This window comes from Gekko japonicus, unplaced genomic scaffold (genome assembly GCF_001447785.1).
Source record: "Gekko japonicus isolate JY-2015 unplaced genomic scaffold, Gekko_japonicus_V1.1 scaffold90, whole genome shotgun sequence".
NCBI classification, from domain to species: Eukaryota; Metazoa; Chordata; class Lepidosauria; order Squamata; family Gekkonidae; genus Gekko; species Gekko japonicus.
This window is the reverse complement of record NW_015166421.1, coordinates 268,294-284,578: the sequence shown is the minus strand read 5'-3', so window position 1 is coordinate 284,578 and position 16,285 is coordinate 268,294. Positions and strand designations below refer to the sequence as shown.

The window sequence follows — 16,285 nt, the reverse complement described above, 5'->3', positions numbered from 1 at the left end:
TAAGGTATTTTTGGGCTCGGGAAGATCTGAATGCACACCTCTACTGGGTGTGGAACCCCTGAGCCCAGATTCTTCGCAGGAAAGGCGGTATAAAAATATCATCATCATCATCATCATCATCATCATCATCATCATCATCATCATCATCATCATCATCATCATTATTATTATTCATCTATCTTAGTATTTTCCTTTCTGATTCCTGACAATTTTTCCCCCCAGGTTTTCATATCAGAAAAGTTCTTTCCCAGCACGACCTAATAGAGTTGGATGAACTTTCTGCAAGCAAAATGTGTATTTTATGACTCAGCCACTGCCCATTGTCTTGTTGTAGTAAGAAAGACACATATAAAAACCCTCCGTGATTTATATGATGTCACATATGTGTAGCACTTGATTATTATTATTTTTTGTGACAGAAATTTTTATTCAGGATATAAACATACATATTCGACATTTCATTTTATCTATTTACCCCTTAACATTTAACATTCAATTTTCTATCCATATCCCTGTTACATCCTGCCCCCTCCCTTTCCCCTCCCTTATATACGGCTTCCCACAGTGCATTGACCTCCTGTCTCTATACTTCTGTTCCCTTTTCTTTTTCCCACCACCTCTTTACTTTAAATCACTAGGTAACTTTAATTTCATAATATCAATTGTTTCTATTCATAATATAACTTTCAAGCAAAATGTGTATTTTATGACTCAGCCACTGCCCATTGTCTTGTTGTAGTAAGAAAGACACATATAAAAACCCTCCGTGATTTATATGATGTCACATATGTGTAGCACTTGATTGATCCAGGCGAGAAAGATTATTCTAGCTTCTGGTCAAAAGCTGTTAATCAATGTCATAATGTTTACTTTCCTTTGCTCACCAATAGTTACTTTCCCACTTGCCTATTTGACAGAAAATATATTTCTGCCAAAAACGATTGGTTCCGATATAAGCCACTTTGAGTCCTGTTGATTGAGAGAAAAGCAAGATATAAATACACTAAATTAAATAAACAAATCAGACCAAGGATTGCCAGAATCCCAAACACTAAGACCTCTGGGGCAGGGGCTACTGATATGATGGGGAGTGCCTGATGAGATCATATTGAATAACAATACTGCAATGGTAGAACTTCCATGTTCCATTAGGAATTCTGCCGTATGATGATACCCATGAATTTGTGTAGTCACAATATTTTTTTAAAAAGAGATGACCTATTCATCATGTACAATTTATTTATTTATTTAGGTGGGCTCAGGGCAGATCACAGGGTCATTTGGCATTACAATATAAATGCATTAATAATCAGATTAAGATAGTTAAGAACAATCATTTAAAACAGATTGCACTGTCTGTGTCCAGAGCTGGTGTCGTTGGGTCTCTGAGGTCTACTTGAACTGTGCCACATAAAAATAACATGGAAACGGAGTGTACGCAAATTGTTGCTGAGCTGTCAGTAACAGATTATTGCACCCCCCCCCGCCTCCAGTTTACACTGGAGTATTTACTCCAGGAAGGCATCCATAGAAGTAGCAATCAGGTGTGTGAACTAGTTGATGGCCCTGAGATTTCACCCTGCAGCCCCCAAACCTGAGTCTCTGGTCCAAAGCCTGAAACATGGCTACCCTAGTCAGACCAGTGGGATTGTGGGCAAGACAAATTCCTGCCCACTTTTCTTAGGTGGTGTGTAGCGAAGAGATTTTAATACCAACTATCGAGTTATATCTTCCTTGGATCATTCATTGTCTGGATGTTATTCTAACAGGCTGTGCCACACTGGTTGTCAGGGCTTTTGATTCCACCTATGATTAACAAGTAAAAAGTAATTTTCAGCCACATGGTTTTCAGGATGAGAGATTATATAAGCACGAGCACTGCTTCTGAATGGTAATTTCATATATCACACTGACAAGGAAGAGAAGAGGAACAGCTATTCAGCATGCTACCATTCAATTATTCGACTTCATGGTGAATACTGCTATTGAGCAATGGAATCCCAGTGCTCAGATAGGAAGCTCACCTCTGTTTTTATGGTTATTTCCCTCTATAGTGAGTTCATAGCAAAGCCAAGGAAGTCACTGGCATTCTATTCTGATTATTACAGAATAAAGAATCTAGCTGTGATTCCTATTCTTGTTTATGGAACAGAAATGTTCCGTGTGTACATAAATATTTCATTTTGTGTAGGGCTTGGAGGTGTACCTTTGTGCTTTTGTTTCTCAGAGTTATTGGTCTGAACTTCAGACCCTTCAGTACCTGCTAGTTTGGCTTATATCCTGCTTGACATTAGGAGCAGGGAGCTGATCACTGGCAAGCTGTCTGGATAAATCCAAAAAGCAGTTTGGATGCATTCATTTCAATTGACATTTTCTGGCATGCGTTGGAAATCATAATGTCAATTGTCAACCTCCATTTGAACTTCTTGCTATGGTCACCATTTTTTTTAAAAAAAACTGAAGTTTATTTATTTATCCAGTTCCCTCTTCCCTGAATGGGATGTTGGTGCTATAAAAAAAAAACACTGAAGTTTATTTATTTATCCAGTTTCCTCTTCCCTGAATGGGATGTTGGTGCTATTGGTTGGTGCTATTACACATTGTTCTGTTTCTACCATTAGGCAATATTCCGGTGTTATGGCATAATTATACCAATCAGCTCAAAGCAATAAAGAACTAGGGGGTATACTTCCCCGATTAAAGTAGAAGCACTGTTAGCTGATTACAATGTTTTATTTTTCACAGCTGGAGTCCCCCTCCCCAGCTCTGTCTGCCAAAAGGCATATAATTAAAAGAAAAAGATGTATTTGAATTGAGACTTACTATTCAGGTGCCTCTGAATGCCTTTGGTGTCTGCTCATTATGATAATAAATATTCCCCTCCCCATGTCCGTAATTTTAAACAGTTTAGGCTTATCTCTGCTATTACACCATGACACCAAAGTATTGCCTTGTGTTAGATATTGTGTATAGCAGCAATTTCAGAGTGTTATTTATTTATTTTTTTACAATGGTGACTGCAAGAGTTATTTCAGAGGATGACAATACAAAGGCAAGGACCAAAGCTGCAGTAACTGTGACCTGAAGAATAAGCAGCTACTGCATAGGTTCAAAGCGGCTCAACATGAACTTTGACGATGACCACTGAGGCAATCTGAGCAGAGTTCCAGCAAGGTAAGTTCAAGTGGTGATCATGTCCATGTCAAAGTTCACAGCATGCCTGGTTTGGATGTCATTTCTGCAGGGGAATGAAACATGATGATGTGTTGCATCTCAGACCTCAACTTTGTCTCCTAGAAGTAATGTAGTTGAAAGGACAATTCTCCAAGTGACTTAGATACTTCATCTCGCAGTGTATTTCTTCTGCAGGGCCAAGACAAGTTCAATATTCCTTACGAGTCACTCGCTGAATTTTAATGGCCTGTAATCTTCACCCATACTGGATCCTTTCCAAAAATCTGTTTCTGTTTCAAAAAAATTACAGCAGAGACCGTAGCAACTATAGCAACTATAGGAAATAGAGCAGTGGATAAATTGCAGAAAATGGGACAAAATCTCTGTGTGTGTTTTTTCAAATCAACAATTTTAAAATGTAATGGTATCCAAGGCAGAAATGTTTTTGTTCCCCCCCCCATATCTCTTTTCACTAGCCCTAATTGTGGAATCGTTTCCTTTAAAAATCATATATGGCATATGCATTAAATATCCATTTACTAAACATTAAATACATAAGAATGAATTAGGCTGCATAATCTATTCCAATAATTAGCCACCTGCTACTATATTTGAGAATAATAAGATGTCACCGTCTTCCCGCTCCCCCTTGTCTTGAGCTTTACTGATACATGTTAGTTTAAAAAAAAAAAATACATGTTAGTTTTATCCGTCTCAGCAATGTACAAGGTTTGCTTGTTTTTGGTTTGTTTCTTTTCCATATAGTTGTTTATCCAGGATTCTTTTTGATCTCCAGAACTAAACATATATAATTTTCATAGCAAAAATGCCTTCGAAACAATCTATCCCTGATACACATACCAGGCAAAATACCCAATCAAAGTTGTTTTGGATCATTCCTATGACTGATCATGGTGATTTTGTGGATAATATTGATAATCACAGCCCAGTATTTTTCGGTGCTTGGGCAAAATGGTTATCATCTACGTCATTTCTAGTACATTTCCAGCACCAAATGTATATGCATTACAATTCTATTCAATCTTTGGAGAGTCAAATGACTCACTTTTGCTGCTCATATGAGTAGACCGTATCTATGAACAGGTTTTGTTGCTCAAGTCTGCTACTAGACATATAGTCAGAAACAACTCATCAGGTGGCTTGAGGCAAGTTACAATCTCTCAGGCTTGAAGGAAGGCAAAATAAAAATTAAAAATTCTTTCCCCATTTGTAATGCGGAAGACAATTTGGCTTGCATGTGCAGTAGAATACGATAGTAAAATGAGCTGTACAATTTCTGACTGTAGAAAAAGTAGGGAAATTTTTTGGAAAGATGATTGTTTTGAACATTCTTCTGTAAGAAGAAAATTAGCACATTTGAGAGAAAGGTTATTGGCGAAGCTGTTCCTTATTCTATTTGTAGGAAGGGGTGTGTGTGCGCGCGCTTTCTTAATGAAGGTAAGCAATGTATACAGAAATATAAGATGCCACCCCCGCCACCGCCCTTTATTCTGCGTCCGTACAGTCCATTCTGATGTGTATATCTGGTCAAAAACACAGTCTTACTTAGCAATGTTGCACCCAATATTATTGTGGTGTTGCGTCAAATGGTTTAACCATTTCATCTGCTGTCTTGAGCTTTATCTATTTGTTTTAGTAGGGTTCCCAACCTCCAGGTGGCACCTGGAGATCTCCTGCTATTACAGTTGATCTCCAGACAACCAAGGTCACTTTTTCCCTACAGAAAATGGCTGCTTTGGACGCTGGACTCTATGACATTATACCCTGCTGAGGTCCCTCCCCTCCCCAAACGGTGCCCTCCCCAGGCCTTCACCCTTAATGTCTCCAAGTGTTTCCCCACCCAGAGCTGGCAACCCTAGTTGTTCGCTCTTATTTTCCATTGGCATTATGGGGTGTTTTTATTATGCAGGTTTGATTCGTTTTTCACATTGGTGGCCCTGGTTAGGCAGAAAGGGGGGATATAAATGCTGTAAAGAAGGAACTCATTTATGGGGTGGATTATTATAAATAGCAAATATTGTTTGTGACAGAACTGATAAATGGACGAGGTTTAAAAAGAGGCTGGTCTAAAATTGGCCAGTTATCTAGGGGATGTATGTCATCTGAGTCACTGATCTGGGAGGGGGGCACACACACACACACACAGAGCCCCCCTCCCCAATTCATGTTATTCTGATGGAGTAATAGGTGCCATCGTTTTTCATACTTGCACAACAGAAAATCCAAGCAAAATCTACTTTTTATCTTCTCTGGGGAAAACAGGTTTTAAAAAAGCAGGAATTGAGTTTTACACAAAACAAAGGACCGTGGCAATGGAGGATGCCAGGTGAGATGAGTTGGGTTTTATACCCTACTTTTCTCTTTCCTAAGGAGTCTCAAAGTGGCTTACAATTGCCTTCCCTTCCACTCCCCACAGCAGGCACCTTGTGAGGTAGGTGAGGCTGAGAGAGTTCTGAGAGAACAGTGACTGATCCAAGGTCACCCAGCGGGCTTCATGTGGAGGAGTGGGGATGGGGAATCAAACCCAGTTCTCCGGATTAGAGTCCACCACTCATAACCACTACACCATACTGGATGGTTAGACCCCAAGTATTTTGGTCCAGTGTGTAGGAGAGGTTGGTGATCAAGTGCAGGCAACCTTTCGACCACACATCTGTGCCTGATATATCGTAAAATGTTCTATATTGCTTGGCAGGATGCTATAAATGGCCGAGCAAAGATGAGTCAAGATAACAAAGTTCATCTCCATCACAGACTCATTAATTCATTATGCTTGAGTGCCATCTTCTGCAGTCTTTGGTTTTATAGACAAGTGTCTGCAGATGTTGTTATCAGCATTCAGCCTTGATTTAAATTCAGGCTAATCTGCACATGAATGCTTGGGTGCTTATGAAATGCTTATAAAACACACATTACCAGTGAAACCAAACATTTTTAAGGAGCAATTTTTCATTTTGCAATAGAGCATTGGGTGGGGTGCCGCCTTCATTTAAAGCCCCCACTGTCTTTTATCATCTTTATCAGGTCAGGCAACCTGTTCCCTATCTCTCCTCCTGGGACTTATCTACAGTGATCCACGGAATGGTCACTTCCAGTCTGGATTACTGTAACTCGCTCTACATGGGGCTGCCCAGCTGATGCAGAATGTCTCTCCCCATATATGCCCTTGAGAGCCTTGCGCTCCACAGAACCAGGGGTCATTTCCTGCCGGAGCGGAGCTCTGGCAGTAAAGAGCCCAGGGGGCGGGCACATGCAACAAGCCCCCCCTGCTCCCAGCAGCCCTCAGTCAAAGCAAGAAGCAGCCAGGTAAGCTGCAGAGCCCCCCCTGCTCCCCCGGTCCAAAACAGTCCAGTGGCACCTTCAAGTTTTATTCAGGTACAAGTTCTCCCTCCTCTGTGAGGACAGATCTACACGTTCCCCGCCCCCAAATAGCTAGCAATCCAAACAGTCCAGTGGAGCCTGAGCGGTGTGTGTTGCCTTCTGACACACTTCCGGTGATGTCAGGGGGTGTGGTATATGCAAATAAGTTATGCTAATGAGTTATGCTAATGAGCTCCTGCACCTCTTTTCCCACGAAATGACCCCTGCACAGAATGTATCTGCTGGTAGGGTGAGGTTTGAGGAGGAATGGGACCTCAGACAGGTACAATTCCATAGGCTGAAGCCAGGGGACAGATAATGATAGGCTGACAGTTGACTGGGAGGGAGACCGGGTTGCCAACTCCAGGTTGGGGAATTCCTGGAGATTTGAGGGGTGGAGCCTGGAGAGGGTGAAGTTTGAGGAGGGGTGGGACCTCAGACAGGTACGATGCCATAGCCTCCCCCCTCCAAGCCAGCCATTCCCTCATGGGGAACCATTGTTGCCAGTTTCCATGGGAGGGATGGAGATTACGCAGAATTACAACTGCTCTTCAGACAGAGAAAATGGTGGACTCTCTGTCATTATACCCTGCTGAGGTCGCCACAGCAAATTGATGCTGAGTGCCCAAGGCCGGGGCACTCTCCCAGAGCCTCTTCCTACATTTCATTGTATTTATTTCCACAACGAGCCTTATTCCTACTATTCACTATATTTCATTTCTGTTGTGAATTGCCCTGAGCCCATCATGGGATAGGGCAGGATATACCTAAGTGCAGTGAATAAATAAATAGATAAAGGCTGGTGACCTGGTTCCAGAAGAGACTGTGGTTCAGATACATTGTATTGCAATCAAGTCTTCATTTCCATGTGTTTTTCTACCTCATTAAGGTTAATTCCTCAGCCCTTTTGCAGTTAGTAGTATATCTGAGGCTCCGTAGGACTGGAATTAAGCAGTGGACAAAAGAAGAACGAGTATGGAATCATTTGCAGTTTGACACCTTTAATTTCAGGTCCTTCAGTGAAAGATCTACAAAACATCAGTTAAGCCTTACAGCCATGCATTACTTATTGAGAGTCCGTTTCCTCATTTTTATTTTTAAATCTTGGGCACAGAAAGGGCAAAACGCATGCATGTATCAGTTGTGCTTGGGCCATGGATACTGAAATGTCTGGCCTATGTGGCTGTGAAGATGGGAACAGCACATTAACACCCCACCCCACCTTGGGATCCATAAACACCAAGCATGAGAATAAGCTTCAACACCAAACTTGAAATAGCATTGCTTGAACCATTTCTTCATTGCCTGAACAGCTCCCCTTCCAGCAGGACCTTCTGTCTGGAGTTCCCACACCTGGGCATCACTGTTGACTGTGCCTCTCCATATTCAGTGTCCTCATACAACCCCCCCTGGATCTTTATCTGCTCCTTATCTGCACGTCAATCACTTAAAGGCTTCTCTTTCCTGCTTTGTTATTTTGCCACTTGAACACCCATGGAGGAACCCACATCACAGCAGGAGTAGAGGGCAGTGACAATTTAAAGGACCTGACTCTCAATCTGAATGAGTGTTGTGTCCCATATCCAGACCCTTGGGGCACCTAACAGTGAAATTCAGGTGACAGAAAGTGTTCTCAAGATGCAGCCAATGTATGATGACCCTGCAGGGTTTTCAAAGCAAAAGATGAAGGTGGTTCGCCATTGCCTGCCTGTGTGTGGCAACCTCAGACTTCCTTGCTCATCCCAAAGTACTAACCAGGGCCAACCCTGCTTACTTTCCAAGATCTGATGACATCTAGCTAGTCTGGGACATCCAGATTCAGGGTAGTTAAACTCACACCCTCAATAACCATTTAGGAGGGGCTTGATCCTTTGTCATACTTATGGAGGAATCCATCTATGCCTGAACCGTTCTCCTTTCAGAATGTCATACTTTATTTTGCCCTATACATTCAGGTACATTTTTCACCAGTAAAGAACACCTCTTCTTAACTGCAAAGCCAAGTACAGATGTTGGAATTATTCACTGTAAAGCTTCTCCCTGGGCACTTTATTATTTGCTATATGTAATTAAAATAGGCACTTAATTTTCCTGTTGTTGTGATTATGATTTTGAACATTATTAATAATAAATGTAATTCATGCTTGGCCTTTCATTTGTTATTGAAGCGCCTAAAATTGGCTAGATGGTGATAGACAGAAAAACGCCATCTTTTCTATCGAGTCTGCTTCACTTACTCGAGCTAAACTCTCCTGTCTTAATTTTGTCCCTAGTTCTCAAGAGAGGTAGTACTTCTGCAACTGGACTGTACTGTTCAGATAGCTAGTGAGGCCACCTGTGACTGAATGCACCTCTATTAAAAACAAATCTGCAAGTAGAAAACTAGAAGAAAAGTAGAGTAAAAGGTTTTTCTGATAGGTCTAGATTTAGTCTTCTTTTTTATATAAAGTTTTATTTGATTTTCCCTACTATATGGGACATTTAGGAAGGGGAGGACAAGGGGAATGGGATAAGACATATAGGAAAAAGTTTCCATCAGGCTTATATAAAAGCTGTCACAAAACGGTTTTCATCTTAAATCTTTGTTTCCAGTCTTTTTCATTTGTATAATTTCTAATGTCGTTTAATTAAATCGTTAAAATTTTCTATTATGATTCCTTAAAAAGTACATATTCTTTACAGTTCAAGTTAAGTTTATGATAATTGTAATCCATTATTCATGATTTTCCCTTTTCAGGACTTCTTTTCCCCCATTCATAAAATGGTGTCCAATTTTCTCTCACATTTTGTTTACTTTGGTCTTTCAACGAATCCTTCAGTATATCCATTTTTGCTGTTTCAAAAACTTTTGTCAAGAGTTCCTCTTTCATTGGTATCTCTGATTTCTTCCAATACGTAGCATAAAGAATTCTTGCTGCCGTAACTATATGTATAATTAAGTGCTTAACTTTCTTATCTTTTACATCAGGAATGATATTAAGCAAATACATTTCTGGTTTAAATGGTAGCGGTATCAGACATATTTTTTTGCAATATTTCATGAACCCTTCTCCAATATGACATCACGTCTTTACACTTCCACCAAACAGATGTGGAAGATGGTTTTACATGGAAGATAGGGTTGCCAACCTCCCAGGTGTGGCCTGGAAAGCTCCTGGAATTACAAATGATCTCCAGACTACAGAGATCAGTTCACCAGGAGAAAATGGCTTACTTGGAGGCAGCACTCTATGGCATAATACCCTACTGTAGTCCCTCCACTCCAAACCCTGTACTCCCCAGGTTCCATTCCAGGCATTTAAAAGGAATGGATAAAAGGAAGTACTTCTTCACCCAAAGAGTGATTAACACATGGAATTCACTGCCACAGGAAGTGGTGGTGGCTACAAGCATGGACAGCTTCAAGAGGGAATTAGATAAGCATATGGAGCAGAGGTCCATCAGTGGCTATTATCCACAAGGTATAGATAGGAACTCTCAGTGTGGGACAAGTGATGCTCTGTGTTCTTGGTGCTGGGGGGGGGCAGTGTCCTGGCCCCACTTCTAGTGTCCTGGCCCCACTGATGGACCTCCTGATGGCAGCTTGTATTTTTGGCCACTGTGTGACAGAGTGTTGGACTACATGGGCTATTGGCCTGTTCCAATATTGGCTTCTCCTATGTTCTTATGTTCATTTCCAACCTTGGAGTTGGCGACTCTAATGGAAGACCATTCAGTTATGTGAACTCCTACTCACCATATAAAATAGAACGGTCCAGAGCTAGGTTTACCATCCCATGGAAAAGTAAGTGCTAATTCTGTAAGCAAAGCTATGCTCACAACACTGCCTGTTGAATCTAACAATGGTAACCGATTGCCTGATTGATTTTCCTTCCATCAGGTAACTCCTTGCTTTTGAACTCATCCATGCAGCCTGACCTGACTGTGAGTAGAACCTACAGTGGACCCATTTGCCTTCAAGACCCCATCAACAAGGAGCTGATGACCGAATCATCCCTTTTCAACCCTCTATCTGATATTAAGGTCAAAGTTCAGAGTTCATTTATGGTTTCACTGGGGGTGACTGAGCGATCGGAATACCAGGGGAAAACACATTCTGGGACATTTCCACATGATGGTAACAGAACCTTCAACACGTTGCATGCAAAGAATAAAGCTGCGTATATCCAGAATCTCTCATCGCTCTCCAAAAGAAGTGAAATGAGGGCTACTGGTGTATTTGGCCACTTGGGAGGACGCTTAGGAATCCCCAACACAGGTAGGTTGCTGCAAAATGTGACCTTTTTAAAAAGCATGAGTAAGACCTTGTGCAACCATGCTGTTTTGAGTTTAAAACGTGCTATAGTAACAAAGTGTGTCAGTCCTCTCAGTGGAGACTGTGACACAGATGAACTCTTGCTTGTACACAAGTAATTGTTACTAGCTGACAACTTGGTGAAGGTGTTCTATGGGCTATTGGCATGCACTGCACATAGTAAATCTGAAGCTGGAGCAGTTGCATCTGGCATCATTCTGTCGTTTAATACCATACAAAAAAGGTCACTGTTATTCCCACACCAGAATTGACAGTTTGCAATTTTGATAGAATGACTTCCCCAAATCATTGGCATGCTCCAGTCCCCACCCCCCCAGAATTGTGCTACCTCAGTTATCAAGCTGGATCTTCTGTGTTTGGAATCATATCCATTTGGACCTTCTGCCCCATTTTAACATCTTAACCTCCTCTAGAGGGAAACCCCCCCCCCAGTGGTAAGATATGATGCGGAGCATTATTTTTACAGAGGAGCATTTTCAAGCAAGTGGCCATTAATGGACGAAAGGTGGAAGACAATAGGGGGAAAGGTAGTCTAGGGGGGAAAGTAGAAGAGTGCAAAGAAAACTGTAATCAGTCAATTCAGAGTGGATGAGGACCACTCTTAATTGTTGAAGGTGGGTGCAGCAGAATTAATTAATCAAGGATGTCATAGTGTGAAATATGATAAGTAGAACTGATTTCTATCTGTAAAGGGTGGGTCAAATTGAGCTAATAGCACCTATAGTAAGTGAGGAAATCCAAGTCCTTGTTCAGACCCGGGGAGACGGAATATTGAATCTGTTGATGAATCCTAATCCATCACTTTTTGCATGAGATTCTTCCTCTGAAGTTCTTTTATGGGAGCACAATAACCTTTAGATAAACAATATGTCATAGAAGATTAAAATATTGTGTGTTAAGTGCCATCAAGTTGCTTCTGACTTATGGCAACCCTATGAATTAATGACCTCCAAAATGTCCTATCATTAACGCCTTGCTCAGGTCTAGCAAATTGAGGGCCCTGGCTTACCTTGATTGAGTCAATCCATCTCATGGTGGGTCTTCCTCTTTTTATTCTGCCTTCAGTTTTTTTCCTGTGTTATTGTCTTTTCGACTGAGTCTTGTCTTCTCATAATGTGACCAAGGTGTGATAGCCTCATTTTAGTCATTTTAGCTTCTAGGGAGAGTTCAGACTTGATTTGATCTAAAACCCACTTATTTGTCTTCTTGTCAGTCCATGGTATCCATAAAACTCTCCTCCAGCACCACATTTCAAATGAATCAATTTTCTTCCTGTTAGCTTTCTTCATTGACCAGGTTTCACACCCATACATATGGTATGAATTAACTTGATATTAGTTGCCAGAGACATATCCTTACACTGAAAGATCTTTTCTAGCTCCTTCACGGCTGCCCTTCCATTCTCAGACTCCTCCTGATTTCTTGGTTGAAGTCACCCTTTTGGTTGATGATGGTGCCAAGGAATACAACATCTCTGTTGCTGTTCAGTCGCATAGTCGAGTCCGACTCTTCGTGACCCCATGGACCAGATCCCGCCAGACCTTCCTGTCTTCCGCCGTCCTCTGAAGTTTACTCAATTTCATGTTTGTTGCATCTATGACACTGTCTAACCATCTCATCCTATACCGTCCCCATCTTCTTTGACCTTCAACATCTCAGACAGTTTCAAATTCTTCATTGTGTAATTCCTCAGCAGTCATTACTTTTATCTTCTTGGTGTTAAGCTGCAATCGTGCTTTGGCGCTTTTCTTATTATATGTTCTGCATGCATATAGATTAAACAGACAGGAAGATAAAATACATCCTTGTCTGACAACTTTGCCATTTGGAAATCATTCTGTTTCTCCATATTCTGTCCTAACAGCATCCTCTTATCCAGAGTATAGGTTGCAGATCAAAACAATCACGCCCACTTCTTTAAAAACCAACCCTAGCGTTTCCTGATCCATACAAGCAAAAGCTTTGCTGTAATCTGTATAACAGAAACTGATTTTCTTCTGAACTTCTCTCATATGCGCCAGTAAACAATGTAAATTTGCAATATGATCTCTAGTGCCTCTTCCTTTCTGAATCTAGCTTGAACATCTGGCATTTCTCATTACATATATGCTAACAGTCTCTGTTCTAAGATTTTGAGCATCACTTTACTTGCATGAGAAATGATGGTCCAATTCTTGCTGCAGTCTTTTACGTCTCTCTCTCTCTTTTTGTTTTTGTTTTTGTTTTTTAATTGGAATTTGGATTGAACATTTCCAGTCAGTGGGCCATTGTTTTGCTTTTCCTATTTGTTGGCATATTCTTTTTAAATAAAATTATGAACTCCATTTCTAAGGCTTGAAATTGTTCTATCGCTTCCCCATCTATTTCAGGTGCTTTTCTTCCCAAATGTATTGAGTCCAGCTCTCATTTCACTTCCTAAAACTGCTGGCCACGACTAACCAAAGGCCATGTTTGCAGCACAGGTCAGGAGAGAAGCACAGGAGGCTGGGGCTGCTACTTCCACATGGTGAGGCAGCCAGGAGTCAGTCTGCCCAGCAGCAGCCTTAACAGCTGGCCACCCACATCAACAGGGGGCTGACTCACAAAACACAGTTGGAAGGGCAAGCTCATCATGATACAGTGGTTGTGTCAGAGCCTTAGGAGAGGATTTAAGCCGCTGCCACCAGGAACCTCACAGAGCTTTTTTTTTGGTGCTCTCCCACCCTCCCTCCCTCCCTCCCTTCTTGTTCTGGCGTAATATATGGCTGCAGGTTTGTTTGTTTTTTGTTGTTGTTTGTTTTTTAAAATGTGTTGCATATTTTTACACCTAGGGCAGTTTCAGCATTGGGACGGATCCTTTTGGGGGAGATGGGCCAGCATGCCTAACTCCCCCATTTGGGGGACTCCCTTAATGGGTCTTGGGGGCTGAGCCAGTATGCAACACGCCCAGCTTGGGGGCTGTCTGTAGGCTCACCACCAGGTGGCAAGGGGAACCACACAGCAGCACCCGCCTATGTTGTCACCACAACTTTTACCATTCCACGGTTTCACTCCTGAGTAGATGGGCTGGGGGGGATGGGTTTCATTGGATGGCAGGTGGGTTGTCTGATGCTTGGATCTGTCACCATGCTGTGCCAGTGCTCCTTGGTCTTTAATCAATAAAAATGTGGCTATTCCCTTCCAAAAAAGTGTTGTTGTGTTTTTCATCCTCATGCTCTCTCTTTACTTGGCCCTGGGCCCACAATTGCAGCACTTGTTGTTGTCGTTGTTGTCGTTGTTGTTGTTGTTTTCTGCAAAAGATTCTTCTTGGGAGGAATCTGTTGTCCTTTCATATATTCTGTATAGTTCTTTAGTGTTTTGTTCCCATCTTTTCTTTATTTCGTCCTGTTCAGTTAATGTATTTCAATGTTGATCTTTCAGTGTACCTAACTATGCTTTAAATTTCCCTTTGATTTCTTGGCTCTTGTGGGACAGATCTCTAGTTCTTCCTTTTCGTTTCTTTACACTAGGTGTTATAATAGTTCTTTTGTCTCTACATGTGAATTGCTGGAACTCTGCATTTAGACTTCTGACTCTATTTCTGGCATCTTTTATTTTTGCTTCTCATCTATCTTTAACAATTTTAAGAGTTTCATCCGCTGAGACTTTTACATTTCTTTTGGCTGCAGGAATAGTCTTTACGCATTCTTCCATGATACCACCTTTGGTTTCAACCTATAGTTTTTCTAGTTCATATTCACTTGAACTTAGTAATAAAAATCTATTGTTATGTGGTCTTTGAACTCTTCCAAAATGTCGTTTAGGTTGTATTTTGGCACTACAAATGTTTTGGTGTTCTTCTTCAGCTTTATTCTAATTTTCGATATTATGTGATTTATCTGATTTCTGTATTGTACATCCAGTGATGTCCATGTATACAATCGTCTGTTTGGTTGCTTGGAATGTGGCTGCCTGGAGCATGTGTTCACAATGAACAAATTGTTGTTTTCAATTCTATGAGTTACTCTCCATTGTCATTTCATGCTCCTTGCCCAAATTTTCCAACATTTGATTTGACTTTGTTTCCTATTTTTGTGTGCCAGTAACCTATGATTATCAGTACTTCTTGTTTACCTGTGTGATCAGTTTCTTCCTGGACACTTGCATAAGAGCTTTCAGTTTGTTTCTCTTCAGCATCTGTACTTGGGGCATGAACTTAAATTATGGTTATGCTGATAGACTTTCCATCAATATTATTTAGTCAGACTTTGCATTATAGCTCCTGATTGCTTGTGTTACATCTGGCTTCACTCGGTTTCTTGTGTTTGTCTTTTCCTGAGTAAAACACTTTGTGATTTTCTAGCTGAAAATGTCCTAATCCACTCCACATTAGTTCACTCACTCCCATGATTGCAATGTTTAAACATTCCATCCCTCATTTAATGGTTTTGAGTTTTCCTTGATTCATATTTCTCATTTTCCATGTTTGTATTATCTGTCAAATAGCTTTGGACTTTCCTTTTGCATCCATTCACATCAACAACTGAATGTCCTTTCAGCTTTAATCCAGTTGTGTCATTAAAAACATTGTTGTTCATAATTGTCCTCTGCTCTTCCCTAGTAGCTAATTTAGTGCCATCCAACCTGGGAGTCCTGTCTTCCAGTACTATATATTTTCTCTGTTGTGAATTGTTTCATCATAGGGTTTTCAAAGTATGAGATGATCATAGAATCATAGGAGGGGGGCATACAGGCCATCTAGTCCAACCCCTTGCTCAATGCAGAATCAGCCTAAACCATCCCTGACAAGTATTCATCCAGCTGAGGGGGAGCTCACCATCCTAGGCAGCTGATTCCACTGCTGAACTACCCTTACTATATTTAAAAAAAACCTTTTTCTAATATCCAGCCGGTACCTCTCCACTTGTAATTTAGACCCACTATTGTGAGTCCTATCCTCTGCTGCCAATAGGAACAGCTCCCTGCCCTCCTCTAAGTGGCAGCCTTTCAAATACTAAAGAGAGCAATTATGTCCCCCCAGCCTCCTCTCACCAAGACTGCATTAGGCTTTTTTGCAGCTACATCACACTTACTGTTCCTGTTTAGCTTGCGGTCCACCCGTACCCCAGGTTTTTGTTCACACACTGCTACCCAGAATTGTATCCCCCATTCATTATGCATGCATCTCGTTTTTGTAACCCAGATGTAGAACACTGCACTTATCCTTGTCGAATTGCATCAGATTCACCTCAACCCACTTTTCCAGTGTGTTCAGATATCTCTGAATGCTAACTCTATCTTCCGATGTATTTGCTACTCCTCCCAATTTGGTGTCCTCTGCAAATTTAATGAGTAGTCCCTCCACCCCCTCCTCCAGATCATTTATAAAAATATTGAAAAGTACTGGGCCCAGAACCAAGTCTTGTGGTACCCCACTGGATACCTCCCTCCAATCAG

General features: G+C 41.3%; 1 protein-coding gene across 1 annotated transcript in view; it reads left to right on the top strand.

Moving 5' to 3' along the window:
• Positions 1 to 16,285, top strand: part of UNC5D (unc-5 netrin receptor D) — a 296,399-nt gene that overhangs the window by 193,760 nt on the left and 86,354 nt on the right. Inside the window, exon 10 of the mRNA XM_015411680.1 lies at positions 10,436 to 10,813. Coding sequence (XP_015267166.1) covers positions 10,436 to 10,813 — 378 coding nt within the window. The remainder of the gene's footprint in view (positions 1 to 10,435; positions 10,814 to 16,285) is intronic.